General features: G+C 38.5%; 1 protein-coding gene across 2 annotated transcripts in view; it reads left to right on the forward strand.

Moving 5' to 3' along the window:
* LOC132972469 (endosome/lysosome-associated apoptosis and autophagy regulator family member 2-like) overlaps positions 1–19564 on the forward strand; it is a 52576-nt gene that overhangs the window by 14314 nt on the left and 18698 nt on the right. Inside the window, exons 21-22 of one of the 2 annotated variants that reach the window (XR_009672914.1) lie at positions 22–190; positions 293–870. Coding sequence is in view for 1 of the 2 variants with exons in the window: in XM_061035326.1 (XP_060891309.1) it covers positions 22–190; positions 293–361 (238 nt within the window). In the remaining variant the exon portion in view is untranslated. Of the gene's footprint in view, positions 1–21; positions 191–292; positions 943–19564 lie in introns of those variants that run through there. The other variant, XM_061035326.1, reaches the window with a different exon arrangement.

Here is a 19564-nt window from a genome sequence, read left to right on the forward strand (position 1 = left end):
TATCCCTCTTCTCTCGGCTAGGTTGGAGTACAAGTACTCCCGCTTGGTGATGTCTGCCAATAAGGAGTGTGAGATGCCAGGAGCCGACAGCTGTGCCATGATGGAAGGGGAGAACGAAGGAGACATGGAAGATGAAATCGTGTACACGAAACCTTCTCTGCTCAAAAAACTCAAAGCCATAGCATCCAAGGTGAGCGTCACAGATTAGCTTAATTTATTTTTTTTTTTTTTAAATCTCACTGTGGAAAAAATTATGTGTTGCAAATTTTTATTTTTTTATTTTTATTTCTAGAACAACGGAGAGAACTTTGAACACGTGCAGCTAAACTCGTCTCATTCAAAAGCGTTGATTTGGAGCTAGAGATGCAAACGCGTGATGATTGGGAGAGATCGGATCCTCAAGAGACTTTTCACTGAACGACCCCTTTAAACAACCATCCCTTTTAGGAGCTTCGGTACCTGGAACTGTGTGTATATACACATACACACACACACATAACGCACCTGGAGCTTGAAGGAGTCACACAAACCCGGTGGCCTTAAAGTTCGGTACAACAGATCCGTCCATCCGTGTGATAAACACTTCCTGCTAATGTTCTGAGTCAAACCGATGTCAGAAAGGCTGTTAGAAGAGCTCAGGGTAAAACAAGGACCTAAGTGAAACCTTTCCTGTTTTCTTCATATTAATTTCAGTTTGTGCGGTGTTTAAATGTCTTTTGAGAGCGAGTAGGTCATTTGCCGTCAGTGTCACCACGCTGAATGTGTGTCCGTCTCCCATAGACATTTAGAACAGACTGCTATAATCTGGCCATTTGAGGCATCTATCTTCTCTTTTGTTTGTTTTGCTGCTCATAATTTGAAAATGAAAATGTCATGTGAGATGAGATGAGTGAAGGTTTTGGTGTTGACTGTCGATTTATGTAAAATAAATTATGATGTATTAATGTAAAATTGGAGCAAGTTTGATATATATATTTTTTTTAATAACTGAATTAGTTTGAAACCCCCCTCGAGCGCTCAGAGAACGAGACAGAAACAACTGGACGGGAAGGTGAAAAATACATTTTAAGAAAACATTTTGATGATAAATTATTACACATTAGAGGAATGTAGAAATTGGGACTGTAGGTTGGCATTGAAAACAAACAACTAATCAAAAAATCCCATCACTCCTACACACATTCATATTCTTTGACTAAAACTTTGGTGCCACCTGCTGGACACAGGAATAAGTACGTTATGGCCACTGTTAAATCAGTTAAACATTTACACCTCAACTGTGATCAGATAAGCCTTAAGACCATGAGAATACATAATTGTATAGACAAAAATACAATACATTTCTGTGTAGACCAGATTGGCACAGAAAGTAACATGAACTCTGTCATGTAGCATCTGAAAAATTTCAGATTAAAGGTTTCCATTTTAAATTTTTGAAAAGTTTCTGAAAATTACGCACATTAAAAGCATTTGGTCAAGTTTCAGTCACATTGACACAATTAGTGAAAAAATGTCTTTGATAAGCTCACGTCAGCAGAAAAATAACTACTACATTGTGAAGTCTCAGTTACAAATGGGGAGTGAAAACTGTGGACTTTCAAATATCATTTTTTAAACGCGTGTAATATACTCTTCTTTAAAGATCTGAAAAAGCATAACAGACTGATACAAAAAACATTTATAGCTGGAAAAATGAGATGTGCTCAACAACATTATAACCTAAACATTTAAAAAAAAAAAAAAAAAGAGGTAGACAAATTAAAAAAGCAAAGGTCATAAAAAACAGGGTTGAAGAAGTCAGTTATATCTCATCACATCTCATCAAATTGCAGTACAAAGATTAAAAAAAAAGTTGAAGAACAGAAATGTCCTCAGAGGAAGATGATCTCTGCAATCATGGTCGACACGTCAGGATAAAACAAACGGTGAAAACAAGCCAAATTACTGTTAAGGATTGGGAACATTTTACTGCTTATCTAGGTTAGAGTGTGCTGAGGTAGTTCGACTCAGAAGTGAACTGAGTTGAAGATTTTCCCCAGCTGTTACCACTGACATTTTGAAAAAAAAAAAAAAAAGCAGAATATTAGTTAGTCTGTACAAATGTTAAAATGGAAACATTTCATACACAAAATGTATTTGAAGAGCTACACATTTGCTTTTTGAATGGTTTCTATAACTAAGAATATCCAGAAGAAGTAGCAAGTAAAAATATGTTTCATAAAAATGTTTCAAGAAGTCAGACTTTTTTCTTTTCATGAAAACTTCTTTATTGTGAGTTGTGTGAACTGGAGAATACAGGACTAGTTTTGGATTTGATGAAACATGATTTGTTCATAGATTTGGTCTGATTTCTTTTTAAATTTAATTAACTTATATATGTTTTAATTGGACATGTCTCTGGAGGTGCTACAGTATATCAAGACTCATCGGATGACAGGCAGGATAACGATGGGCTGCTGTAACACGTTTTCCACATGTTTAGTCTTTTTACTACTGCCCTGTCTGCACCATCAGCGAGTGAGAGGATACTTTATCTACAAAGTGAGTGTAAATTATATCTCTCAGGAGAGATTAACAAAACGGACACACATCACGCCTGGTAAACTTAGTGGTTTGAAATAACATGAGAGTGAAATACAACGTCTCATGTTCAAATAAGAACTGCAGGAACCACAAGGACTTGAATACAATAGTTTGAAAGGCACATGACTTCTGATATCAAACTTTAAAAAGCATGTTAAAAAATAGAAAAGTCAACAGGTCAGAGATTTCATACTATTTCAACCAAGTGTAGTCATTACATACTATAAAAATATGTGCTGAATTTAGACTTCAAAAACAACATCTTTTTGTCTGACAAATTCAAAATTGTCTCGGGTTTAAGAAATGCGACTCATACTGGTTTTGATATCCATCATTTGGCAGACTTCTTCCTCATATGTAAAACGTTATAGACATGTTTAAAAGTAATGATTGAACTCAAAATGTAATCACAGAGTAAAATAATGTTTCTTTAGTCCAGCAGTGATACGTTACAATGATTTCACAGAAAAGGGGTAAAAGACAGCCCAACTAACAGTTTGATGCATTATTCTTAAAGATTCAAATGAAACAACATAAGGTGAAGACCTTGCTGTAATACAATCAACATGTTTTTATTCCATCGGCAGCATATAGTTTCCATGTCAGTGATGGAAAGTGTCAGACACATTCCCTTATCAGTTCTCCGTCCAACAAACATTTCATTGATAGCTGGGCTGGAAAAGTGATAAGGAGATGTGCTCAACAACATTAAAACCTAAACAGCATTTTGTACAAAGAAGAAAAAGAAGAAGAAGAAGGAAAAAAGCCAAGCAAGGTAATTAAAAAAAAACAGTGTTGAAAAAGTCAATAATCTCCATAAAAGGTGCAGTACACAAAATGTTTAACAAAGTGTTGTTTCTCACAGATAAAAAAGTCGAAGAATAGAATTGTCCCCAGAGGAAGATGATCTCTGCGATCTTGGTCGACACGTCAGGCCAGACGCCACAGAGCGTTCACTTTCATCCAACAGGCTCGAAGAAACTATGAGGACTCGTCCCACCACGGTTTTATGCCACACTGGCCCAACCTCATCCCCGCTGCTGTCCTGTCTCTTACTGGTTGAAACTGAGACCTGACTTAACCCCCCCCCCCACCCTCAATTCAGATGAGATTCTTTCTTAACAGCTGAAAAGCATGATATAACATTAACACATATAATGAAATTATAATCTGAAAGCCTGTATAAATCAGTTCCCTAGTGTCATAATTATTTTTATTATTATTATTATACTGTTAGAAACTACAAAATCTTCATGAGATCATTTCTAAAACCGAATATTCAAATGTCAGTTGTTATTAAGTAATTTATTGGTAATTGACTTGGGCTTCTCCAAAGCAGACAGGACAGTGTTTCATCAGGTGTTTAGACTTTATAACACATCAGTGATATCATGTCCAAAAAAAGAGCAAAAGGCTTCTTTTTGTTTGTTTCAAAGAAGAGTCCGACTACACTGTTGAAAGTGTTCTTCCAAGCCTCAGCACAACATATCAAACAGGACAATAATAAACGGACAAGTTTCACATCCAGTGCAGTGACATGCTATGGCCCCCTTTTTCTTGATAAATATAGATATAGTGACTCCTGGGCGTGCAGGTGGCAGAGGAAGGACAGCAGACATCTCTGTATGCTTTGTTGCTGGTTATGTCTGCTAGCAAGTCCTTCCCTCGTTGTAAAAAAAAAAAAAAAAAAAAAAAAGTCCCGTGCAAATTAAACACGGCTGACTCGCTTTCTGATCCAGTTCCGGATTTCTTCTTCACACCAGCCGCCAACAGCAGTCACACGGATGAGGGGAGATCTGCTGAGAGTCTCCTCTGCAGTGCTCTGCCCTCCTGTGGGATTAGCCGCACTGCATTCCCACCATCAGCAGAAATGGGGCCGATCATACGCACACACAGACCCAGAGGCAGGAGCTTGGACGTCTATACAAACAAACACACAGAAAAATTCCTTTTCTTTCACTTCTCTGTATGTTTAGTCTCCCACACACACACACACACACACACACACACACACACACACACACACACACACACACACACACACACACACACACACACACACACACACACACACACCAATCTGGTTTGAACCTTTTCTGTCCTTTACATGGACATGCAGTCAGTAACTTAGTGAAACACAGCAACATCCAGTCTTTAGTTTGGTGTATAAATTGCATTTTCTCTCAGAGATGTGGTGATGCTGTAGGTTGGCAATAGTTTAAAAAAGGCAGACATTTTTTTCTATCCTCCCAGCACTGACAGGACAGAGACCCCTGACCCTCCTCTAGCCCCTGCCTGGAGATGATGGATGAGATAGTATGAAGAAACTAATGACTAATATTATTTTTGGAAATTATTTTGTCCATTTTCGACAAGTGTTGCATTTATTCACAGCTATAGTAGAAAGAGCATTTTCTGCAAAAAAAATAAATAAAAAAAATGCCAGTAATCTCTGCAGAAACACCAGTCTGTATGTTGGTACTTCAATCCGTCAGCCGGTCTGAAGAGGTGGGGGAGTTAAAGAAGATCCCACCTGTGACTCCTGACTCATGATTGCAAGTAGCTCACCAACTATACGTAGATAATTGGTCTAAGACAGTTGGATTTCCACCGTGCTATGTTGTCTACAAACAACAGAAGCATTTAGTTAATGCTTGATTAGCCTTTTTTTTTTTCTTGGGAGACCAGGTAATTCCAACTAATGATGCCCTCAGAGAGAGAGAGAGAGAGAGAGAGCAATACAGATGTGGGAGCTTAGGGATTGGCTGACTGCTGGATGGTCCATTATCTATATCACTTGTCCCATTTGGGGTCACGGGGGGCCGGAGCCGATAACTTTAACATGGTTAAACAAGCTGGCTTTCAATATTACAGAGCACAGGCCCAGAAGAAAAATGAAAAGTGACACATTTTGTGAAAGAAAAGCAGCGTTTTGGAGAGTATCTGTAATCCAACATTTCACCAGCCTTTCCTGCTGCATTGCTTCATGCTCACAAAATACAGAGCACATCAGTGGTTCAAATGAATCTCCGACAGAGGGCACCATGGAGGCTTTTCTATTTTTAGTAGTTGGCTAAGATTTCTAAAGGGGATTAGAGGCTTCCTGAGGATGCATTGCTCTGTTTTCAGGGAAAAGGCATAGTTCCCCTTACTGAGCGCTGACAGAAGACTTTGCTGCAGCCCCCCGATCCTCACCACACGATGAGACATTGTTATTTGAATGAGTAACATGTCGTATGAATATCAGTTTGCCATTTGTGTGGTTGTTTTCATTGAGCAGAATAGCAGCCTTAGGTAGGGGGTGCTTTAAATCCATACGATCTTGTTAACACTGTAATATGAAATATTTAAGATGTTCATTGAATCTGAATGTATGATGCAAAATGAAGCCATCTTTCACACACATCTCACCTCTCCGAGAATAATTCTCCTAAACATTTTTTTTTGCTAAACTTGACTCAGTTGCTATGGACACAGGTGATGTTTTCTCTTTATTTTTTTCAACTTTTTTTTTTTTTTACTATCTGTGTCCATGACAACAAAATGGCTGTTACAGGAAATGGTATGCATTATTAGATCTGAGAGATGGAGAAGGCTGCTGTCTTCTCTGGTTATTCTAGTTTATTGGTGAGGAATCATTTTGATATGACCCTCACATTCTCCATTATAGTCAGAGAACTTAACGATCCTGTAATGTTTGAATCATTTTACAAGCATTTAATTCTGATCTGAAGCGGTGGGTAATGCATTCAATCCTTAGATAGTAGATGGTCAAATACGAATAAATCGTTTTCGTTTATGTTTTACGGTGATGTTGTCCTCGTGTTTCTTGTCTTCTGTGTGTTCCTGCTGCAAAACAAATGTCTCCTTGTGGGACACTAAAAAAAAATCTGAATCTGAATCTGAGACAAAGATATACATATATACAGTTTATAAACTGACTCTTTCCACAGTGAAAGGATCTCAACCCAAGCCTAAAGGCAACATGAAGGCTGTTAGAAGTGGGAGGAGGGATGCAGGGATATCCCTGATGATTTTCTATTTTACTCTTTTGTTTGTTTTGTTTGTTTGCAAGGATTCAACAACATAGATTTTCCTTATTATATGACGATTCGGGGTAATATATAGGCCTATATATATATATACAGAATATATATTTTCTGCAGTGTTAATAAATGTATTTGTTCATGAAGCAATACTGAATAAAAATAACACACGCTACGACAACATTAAACTGTATAATAAACCAAATAGTTACACTCTGCTCAGATATAAAAAAAATTAGAGTTCAAAATGAAGTATCATATACAAACTGTTTACAATAGTTGTTGGCTCTATAACCTGCTCCTTGGCAGCACCACTAGATGGCAGTGTCAAGTCAACTTTAGCCAGATTGAAGCTGTGTGGCCACCAGGCTCATTATTAGCACATGATGAGGCTGCACTTCTTCAGGGAAGCACAGGCAGCCTGCTGGATGAATATTTAGGAGGGATTAAAGAAACAATCTGAGTTGCAGCAGATTCAATTCAAGTGGACACCCAAGGTCGTAAATGAGAGAATTTAACCTCTCTCTCTCTCTCTCTCAGGCTAACATTCACCGTGAGAAATAAGTAATGTGAGCAGGTATGCACGTGTTTCAGGAAATGAAAAATGAAACATCACATTTTGTTTTCTAAAAGAAATGTCACAACCAGTTCCTGTTGCCCTCCTTTATTATTTAAGTTCTTTTCAGTTTGTTACAAACAAGCAAAATGTTTTGAACTTCTTCTCAACACAGGGCAAAACTCATGTTGTGTAATTCTGTTGGTAGTGCTCAGAGCATGTAATGATACATAATACACGTGTGTTTATTAAGAGTTTCTGCCGTGCAGATTAAACAAAACCTTAAACTGAATAAGTAACCTGCTGGGACTTTTGCAATTATTTTCTGAACACACATCATATAAATAATGACGGAGGCTGCTCAGGACAAAGGATGTGTTAACAGCACATACAGTGTTGGAGCATAGCGTATACTGTCAGTAAATGAAGCACACCGTCTGTTTGGAACTCTTATAAAAGGCTCTGTAACATAACAGAGAATTGAGATGTGCAATACTTTAGAAATCCTTTTTTTTTTTTTTTTTTACTTTTTAGGAGAAACCATTTCTGCAGTATCACATTCAACGTTAACGATTCCTTCTCTACTGAGTGGAGAGCCAATAAGACCAGGTTCAGATAAACAACGTTTTCCTTTACTGAGTAAATGATTGATGATCAAGCTGCTCACATGCTTTTTTTATTTTTTTATTTTATTTTTTTTTATTTCCTAATGGACTAAATTTATTGACCAATGAAGCCATTTATCATATCCTGTTAGGTTAGCTGCATCATACAAAGAGCGGTGTTAACCACATTTACAGCTTTATTCTCCGTTCTCTTCTTCATGTGTGTGACATGTTAGCCTTTCAATGAGTCTTTCAACGCTACAGGCTGTACAAAAAAAAAACACTTGGATGCAAATATGTGCTCACATGCTTTTGAATATCAAATTTAAAAAAAATGCCTGTGAAAATGTTTATGTTAAATGTCCCCATGCAAAGATGATATGCAAATGTGAGCTACATATCATATTAGGAATCGGACTTTAAACAGTGTGGTGTTTGAGGAAGCCAAGATGGCACGGTGAATACTTCTGATGATGGCAGTGAGCTCATTTTATGATACTTGTTACACATGCACCTTAATGGTGTAGGAGGAGGGAAAAATACACACAGAAAAAAGCATTTCCTACAAATGCTGCAGTAAAAATGGAGAGAAAGGGGGTATTAAAGATCACAACCTCAAATATCAACTCTGCACAGTGTTGCCAAGTCTTGTTGCTATGGAGATTGCATCCTACTGCAGGTGTGAGTAACGACAGAGGAAGTCAACTGTGCTTCCCTCTCTGTGTCTCTTTCTGCTCCTCTGTAATGTACAAGGTTCTGGCTGCAAGTGTGAGCGCATGTGAGTGTGTGTGTGTGTGTGTGTGTGTGTGTGTGTGTGTGTGTGTGTTTCTAGCTCAGACTCGCTAATAAATGATTAACCTTGGGCTATGTGTAAAAATGCTCTGTGTTGTGCCTCGTTTCCCTTCGTGTCTGTAATCTCTGTGTTCATCACAGACACAATTAAAGGCTCCATTGTCCTCAAATCTAAACATTATTTTGTTTTTCTGGAACTTAGAATGGGAAATACTGGGGAAAAGGCGACAACTGAGGACCTCTGAACTGTGCAAATGTAATCAGCCCTCAGGCAGGGTGTGCACAATGTAGGCTGAAATAAACAGATGCGGGCATCCACATACTGCTTGGAGAGCTCCAGTGAACCAAGATGGCATTGCTTTGCTTCAGCACTGTTGGGAGGAAATCCTGTCTCAATCACTGAAAGATCTGAACTAGCAACATGGGGTATTTAAAAAAAGAATCTCTTTTTGTTAATATATAGTTGTTGTTTTTTTACTTAATAAGTCAATATTTCTGAAAGAAGAAGTCAAAATAGGCCTTTGTGGTTTGGGATCAATCATGTAGAAAGTATCTCAAGCCTAAAACATTGAAAAATAATAAAAAGAAAACATTTGCAGCTTGCAGTTGTGAGGATTTTCTGTCTTTCTGCTTCTTATATAGGCCGATTGAACATATTTGCTACTTTTTCGACTGCTGTTTGTACAGAACAATGAAATTGAAGATATCCCATTTGACACAAGCGGGGACATTTCTAAGGATGGGACCACCATTTCCTTATATTTAAATGTCAAAAAGAAAAGTGTCAACAAAACCAAAAGGTGTTGAAAATAAGGAGAGAGATCGTTAGTTATAGCCCTAGAGCTCCAGTGTAGATTTTTGGTGGTTTTACAGCTTCAGTGCTTGAAAACATTAGATTTATAGTGGAAACATTATTCCCCCCCCCTCACACACCACAAGAATTACATCCACACATTGACTTGTCCAATTCTATCAGATATGGAGCTGTTGTTCTGCACTGCAGGCGGCTGCTGCTCGGCCTCCTTGTGGCTTTGTGGCTTTGAGTCTAACTGAGGCAGACTGAGAGAGGCTTATTAATCCCAGGGCTGTAGCATCACTCTGAAGGCCGTGGTTAAGGGGGGGAAAAAAATCCCTCGCTGTGTGACATAAATAGACTTTTAATGATGATCAAGTAAATATACAGGGTGAAGTGCAGATGTTAGGATCCCCCATAACTTGATTCAGCATTGTTATTAATAGAGGCGGACGTTTTTCTCTGTTCATTGCTCAGTCACTCTGTGTAAGCCTTGGTGAGCCTGCACATTTGGATCCGGATGCGTAAAAGCTCACCCAAGTGTCTAAATTTGTTCATAAACACATTTTGAACTAAAGATAACTCTTGGTAATGAAAGACAGCAAGAAAAAAGACGATAAGATATCCAAAGCAGCAGGCCGTTCACACTAACGATCCAGATGAACCTACGAGCTCCCGGGAAGATACATACATGGACACATGAAGAATAACAGAGTGACATGCAGTAATATGATGTGAATGCATAGAGAAAGACTACTGTATCTATCTATCCACTATCTTCTCAAGACAAAAAAGGTTATTTAATCATGCCAAATGTCTTTCAACAATGCTGATCGATATAAAAGCTGTATGAAGGGGATGTCGGAATATGCCAGCCGACCAAGTAACCTATCATTACATGTGAAACATTTTTGTTATTTTGATTAGTTGCATAATCCAGACACATTATGGTCATTATCTGTTTTGTAGGCCCCTTTGGGAATCAGCCAGAAAAATACAATTAAAGGAGGATGTAGGAGCCGTAATGTGTTATGTAATGTTGTTTTTTTAAACCTGAGTTTCATATTTTTTACACTTTTAAACTCCTTGTTTCATCTGGGTTGGATCACTCATGATAATGTGCACCTTTGGGTTTCATTTATTTTAACTGTTCAGTTGTGTGGCAAGAAGAAGACAAAGAGGGTAATGTGGGTTTATGGGCACAAGTATCTGTATCTTGTGTTTATTTCAAATGTTGATCATCAATGTCGTCATTGTTGTTTTTCAAGTCTTTTTTGCTTTTTTTTTGTAAATGGTATAGCACATCGGTGAATGTGAATTCAATCAGAATAAACTTCAGTACCCAGGCTCATTGTAATGAAAGATGTTAAACAGTGCAATTGGGTTGCTTTTTGACGTGTTTTCAATGTTTTTTTGACAGAGGAAAATAAACTTTCTTTTATGTTCGTAGTTGTTTTTGATCTTTTCACATGATAGGCAAACCATCACAAAAATATAACTTCAGACTTATCCATTAAAACTCAGCCGTCAACCAAGACCAGAAATGGTAGTTCTAGATGGTTTCATGCTGGGTCTGCTGGGAGATAGTGTTTTAGGAGTAGTTGGTATTACAGCTGAGATAATATAATTTTTATTGAGAGCACTCATCAACAGTTGTTAACCATTGACTAGGGCTGGTGAGCATGGGCGTTGTAGTGGAAGGGAACGTGGGACTGACTAACCAGGGGCACTGTCAGGTGAGATGATAATACAATATAATTTAGTGTTGTGCAAATAAGCTGAGTCTGATTAAGTTATATTTATTGTTAGTTATTTATTAATATCGTTAGAATTTTTAATTTAAGAATCAATTAAAAAAAAACAACCAGACGATAAAAAATGGCCTTAATATTTTTTTTTTGAAGGGGATATAAGTCTTGCTCATTATAGTATATGCCAATATACGACTGAATTTATATCAATCAATCAATCAATCAATCAATCAATTTTTATTTGTATAGCGTCAACTCATAACAAGTGTTATCTCGAGACACTTTACAAAAAGCAGGTAAAAGAACTTACTCATTGTTATGTTACAAAAAGCAGGTAAAAGACCTTACTCATTGTTATGTTACAAAAAGCAGGTAAAATACCTTACTTATTGCTATGTTACAAAGATCCGGCCTATCCATCATGAGCACTTTAGCAAAGCAGCAAAAGTTACAGTGGTAAGAAAAAAACTGCCTTATTAAAAGGCAGACATCTTCGGCTGGATCCCCGGCTCATGACGAAACAGCCTTCACAGGCCTAGACTGCGCCGGGCTTGGAAGGGGATAGGGGGAGAGATGGGATAAAATGCAGGAAGAGGGATAGGGATATGTGACACTAAAATCCTGAATGGACCAAGCTTAGCACTGATGCCTCACAGCAAGCTGACACTGGGTTTCGGACCCCAGCAGGGGCCTTGTCATGTGCAGCTAGAAGTTGTAATAGTACTCCCTTGAACTTTCAAGTAGGACAAAGTCAAACCCCTTGAAATGAGCCACCTTGTTTTCAAGGGGGTCCCAACAGAAAACACATTGACAACAACTTAACAAAAGAAAAAAAAACATAAAGACTTGTTTTCAATACAAAGACGGACGCCAAAATTCAACACACTTGGGTAAAACACATTATAAGATGGACATAACAGCCGCGAAATGGCCAGTGTGGCCAGTAATATCGAAAGAATCCAGATCAGAAGTAAGTACAAACAGGAACTGTGAAAGTCTTTGACTTACTTTTATGCAGTGTTGTCTTCGTTTTGCATTTAAATGTCTTTTTTTTTAAACTTTAAATCTGACTTTTTTATATATATATTGTATTGCTTTTATTTCTCTTTGGTCATATTTTGTTTATGTTTAAGTTCTTTAAGGCTTTTAATGTGTCAAAAAGAATAATGGAGGTGTGATTATAGTAATTGTTTGGGGTTGTCTAGGGTAGTGGTGTAGGGTCACAATAGTGAAAATCTTTTCATTGGGCCCAGAATTCTTGGTGACACCCCGGCTGGTGAGCCTTGGGCTGTATAGTGTAAACTATGGCGCTCTGCCAGGATCTGACCATTAAGGCTCATTAGTCCCTATTGATAGCCCTGATGATAGGCACTCTGAAAGGAGGCCGCCAAGTAAAAGGTCATGGTATGGATCTTAATTTGACCTCACTAACCCATCACTGATTGGCAGCATCTGTCATCCTTGGTTTTAATTTGAACAGAGATTGAGTGCTGTGGAGAACGTATTGGCAATAACCCCTGCAGTCCATCTCGTCGCCCTTGTTCTTTCTGATGAAATCTGGGCCTGCCACCGTTTATGACATAACTGTCTCCTCGGCCTGTTTAATGTAGGCAGTGAATGAAGTCGGACTGCTGCTACAGCCATACCTGCAGAATGTTGTCTCTCACATTATTCACAAGAAGTATCTTTCATGCAATTAAAATCTCTCTATGTATGTTTTAAATTTACACAAAATGTTCATCATGATTGTTTACGCTGTATATTGATCAAATGTGTGTTTTATCCTTTTTCCTATAGGGTGTCTAATTCTGAATTGTATTGACATATTGAATTGTTGGCCTGATGATGGTGCTAAAAATGATAGAAAATCCACAGCAAGTAGAATGTGTACAACAGACTTTTTCTCCGAATATTTGAAAGAAAAAAAAAAAAACATCTTCTGGGGACCTTGATGAATAAATGAGGCATCTGTGTATTATGAACACAAGAAGGAGTATGGAATTATACATATCAACCATTTTCAGTCTCTACTTCAGCCTGGGGGCAGAAAGAGGACGTGACGAGGAATGGGTGTGTAAAATAAGTGAAGATGCTTCAAGGAAAAAAAATGGATGATTATGTAATAGAGGGGCTTGTTTATGTGTCCCCTCTGAGTTCATGTTAGCTGAGGGAAGACACCCCGCCTTTGCCGCTCTTCTTGGGCTATGCCACATTGCATTAATGTCATCTTTTATAGCGACTGATAATTGGCCTACTTTGAGGCATGTGTTTCTCTCTGATGTAGGATTGTACAGTAAGTAAGGGTGTGGGTCTCTCTCCTTTACAAGACCATTCGATTCAATTCTCTACAGCTAAGATCTGATTTAGGGGAGATTCATTAAAATACAGAAGGATTCTGTGTGATTTGATTATGTGCCCTTTGATACGATAAATCCAAATTGCTAACAGAATCCAAAATATTTTTTTAACTTTATGGAAATGAGAATAACATTTTAGCAGTGTGTGATTTCAAAATAATATGTCCTTTATTACTTTTCAAAGAGACAAGAGAATAGGCCTCCTGCAAACAAATATTCTGACATTATGGATATGATGTCTATCACACACACAGGCCCAGGTATCTCACTTTGACAGGTAGGCTAGTTGGGGTAAGAATAAAATCTTCTTTCCAACACAGAAATCTTAGCTCTTATATTTGTGGTATATACCCTCTTGGGAAATTGTTGTATTTGTCTTCTTGTAACTAGCCTCAAAGGTTTTAACCATGTCACGACAGCCGCCGTTCCAAACAACTCCATTAGGGTCGTAAAGTTTAGTCATTATCAGATTACACGCTGTGACTTTGCCGAACTTTGGCAGGAGAAAGTGTTAAATATTGGGTCTGCTTGAGCTGCTGTTTCCTAATGTTAGCATAGCACTGGTTTCTCTTAACCATCTCAACAGGTGAGATTGTCATTCTGTCATTGTATTTAATCACTTTTCTGCATAGCAGGCAGATTTATGGAATGGCTCTCTACCTCTATATCAGTCTATGTGACTTAATCTGTGAGTTGGACAACTGTAAATAGCTGCAGCGGTTTTGGAGGTTGTTGTTTTCTTCTTGTGAGCTAACTAAGTGGTGAAAGGTCAAGCTTAAAGTCTTGCAAGATCAAAGCCATTAAACGTATTATGCAGAAACCGGGGCCAACAACGAGTTTTTTGTAGTGCGTTTTCCAAGCCTCCTCGGACTAATCTTAATCGCTGGGATTAGTTACCAATTCAGATTGTTTTATCTTTAACCCATTAAAGGGGTAAAGCCAAATACCAAATACCATTGTGAGAGGTTTTTCATGCATACATGCCTACTGAACATGACTTTTTATTTTCAATCGTAGGCCTAAGGCTTGTTTACTCTTTTCAGTTCCATTATTGCTTGGCTTTACAAATTCTACATCACTGCTATATTAATATGTTTCACAACCAATGACACTATCACACCCACTGCCAGTTAGCTTACAAGCTAATAAACAACTAAAACAAAGCTCTTGGCTGCACTTATGACTTCGAGAGGTCTGTCCATTTTGATGCACACAAGACATCATCAAATTTTTCATTTCATCTGGGATCGAAATGCAGAATCAAATATGAATGACCAAATCTCTCCATGGTTCTAGCCAGCCATCTTTACATTTTCTTGTGGCAAAACCCTAGTTAATTAATTGTGCTATTGTTTAAATAAAAGTATACGAGTTAGAGAAAATGGCTGTTTGGTGTCAGGCTGTCCTTCCTCTTTTGGCCGTGTATACATACCGCCACTTTCACCTGGATTTGAACATTCCTCCTCCTACAAATCTTCAACACATCTCCACTTAGTCTCCTGTACCTAATATCTAGTATGGGATGCATTGATTAATAAAGCCAACTGTGGGGTATAGCACACAGAAAGGTGGGAAGTGGGTGTAAAATGTGTCCCTTGTGTTGGACAAAAAGGTTTTATTAAGATGGCTTAGGCTTCAATTACTCTGAAAAGGTGATGCAAAAGAAAAGGTATTGAACCATCCCTACAGTGCTGTACCTTGTGCATACCAAAGTCATCTTCTTCTTTTTTTGCAACATCCTTAGAATTACATTATGAGCAACATATTTAAATGTGCTCATAGGAGCTCAAGTGTACTCTCCCACATCCTGGTTATTCTCAAGCATATCAAGATTTGATTTTCCAAGTTGCACGCACCTTGCAGAAAACACAGTTAAGCTGACTCTGACATGTGTGAAATTCAATTACAGACCTGCTGTAGATGCACTCTGTGTAACCCAGGGAGATTGGAGGAAGCGGTAGCCAGGTGGTGACCCTGTAGGCAGCAGTGAGCACAAAATCACAATGGCCTGGGCTGCTGCCAAGAGCCAGGATTCTGCCATGGTATGGCCCACCAACACTCAGAGGTTTTCTCATGATCACTCATCACAGACACTCTCCATGCGTCTCTCCCTCAGTGCATTCAGGTCAGTAGAAAAGGAATGCAATACACATTGTTGGCCACTTCGCTCTATAATTCATGTCCTGCACCAAAAATAGAGTACTGAACGCACTGTATCATCTGTGGCTGCAAAAAATAGAAGCATGTATGTGAAGTAAAAAGCTGCATTTTTTTTTCCAGATAGAAGGGGATTACATCAACACAATGGGAATTTAAGTTTATAGGTGTTTTTGGGGTTTCATATATCCTAAACACTATTTGTTAAGGATATCAAATGTGTTTCTGTTTCGCCATGTAAGTTAAATCAGACAGTCTGGTAAATCTGTGTAAAGAGCTGCTGATGTGAAAACTGTAAATGAGTCTTTCTGGTCTGTGAAGGCTTACCTACGCAGTCATGTCATCTACATGTTCGCAAGCCCAGACTTCCTGCATGTAACCAAGACTCAGTGGTCCAAGGCAACATTTCTACACATGGGTTGTAAGTGTTTATAGAAATGACAAATTGACATTTCTATTAACAAGACAAAAAAACAGTTAATTTGTCAGAAAATTCCAAATGCTTAACACTAACCACATGTACAGTAACTTGAAGGTTAGATACTGTGTACCACTGCCAGTAGTATCCATGTACTGGCAGTACATCATGTAGCCAGTGTCTGGTGGGTCCAGTTTCTCCCACTCCCCCACTCATGAGCTTTGAATGGCAGGCTGGCTAACCAATCATGACATGGGAGAATCAGCCATGAGTTGAGAGGGAGCAGCCGTGGGAGCAAAGCCCTCAAGCCACATTGGAGACTGTCAGCAAGACATGTCAGCGTCCGTTCCAGCTCAGCAAGGCCTGGTGAGCATGTAAACAAACACAAACTTTAGACAATTATTTAAAATCATTTCAGTGGAATTAAAAATATATTTATGTCAATTAGTTAAAAACCAGTGCTTTGAAGATTACTTAATACATTAACAATGAATTGTAAAATGTTTTGGCTGGGCAGTTTGTGATATACATTCCCTCTGTCATCACCTCATCATGTCTTAAGCTGCTGTTTATCCTCTCACACTATGACACCTGCATCATCTTTGAAATTCTCTGGTCTCTCCTTAAGTTTGATCTCTGATCTTCCAGGAAAGGAGCTGCAGCACATCAAGAAAAAAAAGATTAACTTCTTTGAAAAACGACTTCTAATTGTAACACAAATTCTGCATCAGCATCATTCTTCATTAATTTTGCCCCCATGCCACTGGCTCGAGGATCTTCCAGTATGCACTGGGAGATTAAGCATACAAAACAGATTTCAAATACATTGCAGAACTTCAGCTTTATTTCTTGTTGTGGTACTCTATCATTCATGTAGATCTTTTAATTTTCTTTCGACCAAAAGAACACATGGTGATTACTTGCAAACAGTATGAATGTGACTCCATGCTGTTACTACAATGGAGGGATTAGTGCAGCTGATGCTGCAGAATCTGTAAAACATGTGCACTGGGAAGAATATGTCAGTTGCCCTCTTTGAAGAGGTTGTGTAGTCTCTGACAACTCTGCTTGTTGTCTCCATATTACTGCATTGCAGATCTCCCCCCCCGGTCTCCCAACTTCTTCATTTAATTCCTCTCCACAGATAATCCAGATTGTTTAACACAACATCATACATTAAAAGGATTTCAAATGTCTGTTTGTATCTTTGCTCACTCGCTTTAAATTCAAATAGGCTGTGACTGCAACAACAGCCAACTTGTTTGTTGCTACATGACAATGAGCACGAGGAAGCCTGGATCAAATCCAGAAAGCTGTTCCTAAAAAAGGAAGGAGTAATTAGTAAATGTCATTTCAGAAGAGTATGGCGAATTAGAAGCCTGGTGGATCATGTAATTAGGACGGGAGCCTTTTCATCGGCGGCTCAGAAAAGGAAGAGGACACGGCGGCAGCATCCTCTGCTGACAGCACGATGAGCTGTAACAGAAAACACCATTTGACACACACACACACATTGGACCAAAATACACTACTGCACACATGCAGACACAGATCATAATGTCAACCCAGGCTGACAGTGATGCATGACTGTTGTAGTTTTTTCTCTCTTGTATAAAACTGAACCGATGCAATGATCGCTCATGTTAAATACAAGCTGTGGATTAGCATAAGCCATTTGGAAACATTTGGTTATTCAATGAAATTCGGTTTATGTTATTGTTGTCATTATGTTACAATTTTGACTTACATAAAGGCCCTTTTTTTGTTTAATCCATGTGTGACTTCTTCATGTTTGAATCAGATATAAAAACATATGGCCTAAAAACATTTCTAAAGGTTTTTATTTTAAAATCAAATGTGGTTCTCCATATTGACCTCTTTGTGGGTCAAACTCGACGGGATGATCAATTAGTCAAACAACAGAAAACCTATTTTGGAAATGAATTCCCCATTTCAGTCATTTATCAAATACAATCAGTAAAATGACTTATGGTTCCAAATATAGAAATAAAGATCTGATCATACCTTCAAAAAATTGTCAATTAGTTCATGGGCAGATGGTGACAGCTTAATCGATTATGGAAAAAGAGAAAATTAAGAAAATGAACATCTAAACATCACTCTCAGACAGATGGCTTTACATTTGCTGCTCTTGAAAGAGAAGGAAGGCTGAACAGAAAATCCCCACAGAAGGGTGAACAGCCCTGTTTTGTTGCACCTAAACAGTGTTATCAGCTTCTCACATGTGTCAACGCAAATCTATTCAAACTAGGCATCATAAATAGCTGCTGTTTAACCAGATAAACACAAAACAGGCATTATTTCTCGCTTACCAGCACCCATTTGTTTAATATTTGGTAAATATCTAACTAGTGAGTGACTAATGGAAAAAAATAGAGGATTGTTGGGGAAGATGCTTGCAAAGCTCGCAAGGGATTTATGGCAGAATAGATCAGAGAGAGCACAGATCCCAATACAGATGGAGTAATAAATAAATCTCCTCTCTGAGAAGTAGCCGGAGGACTGACAGCATCAGATTAGAGCCTGTGCCTTTTAAACAAATTGGGTACTCAAAAAAGACATATTGGTCGTGTGCTGGAGAATGTTTTATAGAGGAGCTCTGTAACCACCAAGACCCACAAATCCATCAGATCCCACATAACATCCTGGACAGGATCAAATAAGCTCCCAATGCAGAATCTTAAGTTGAAAAATGTGTTAAAGGTAAATGAAATGTACAGAAACAAACAGAAGAACCAAGTGACAAAATAATATTTATCAAGTTTTACTAATTCTGGATCACTGGCCTACGCAGTGCTTTACCACTTCACTTTGCCATCCACACGCGTGTCAAGTATATTATGTCTACATAGTCGCAGGCATCACCTGGGATAATGTACGGTTTGTGTATATGAACCAGCGCCAACACAAAAGTTGTCCCTGCATGATCTGCTCCTAACCCAGGTTCAAATTGACAGTAAAATTTGGGTTCCTAGCCATAATAGTTTGGACAACTGACCTGTGTTCCTTATGGGCCATTTCCATAGCTGCAGGCTTCCCAGGCAAGAAAGCAAGATGAGCATATCTGCTGTACATGACATGTGATGAGAAACATTTTCAGAAATGTATTCAGCCTCAATAAGTCCGGTATACGGGGCGATTTCCACCTTCTTTTTTTTAATGAGATCAACAATTAATTGGGAAGACCTGTCTTTGGGAAGCACCGTTCTCCAGGAGGTTGGCTACTTCTTACCCGAGTGCCATATAGCCTTTGCCCTATTGTTGAATAAAGTCAGCCTCATCTAGAAAACGTGTCGCCAGCATTCCGAAATGAAGATTGCACCCTTGGGAAAGTGTGGTAGTGACCAAAATGTCTAGTACAGCTTCCCAAAAGCTTCTTCAGAGAGAAGCGTCTAATAACAGCCAGCACTGAGCCATCAGTTACAGGCATCTGCATGTTTTTCAGTTTTCTTTATAACCAGCCTTAAACCCCCCAAAGGAGCTAT

Source organism: Labrus mixtus, chromosome 4 (assembly GCF_963584025.1).
Source record: "Labrus mixtus chromosome 4, fLabMix1.1, whole genome shotgun sequence".
Taxonomy (NCBI): domain Eukaryota; kingdom Metazoa; phylum Chordata; class Actinopteri; order Labriformes; family Labridae; genus Labrus; species Labrus mixtus.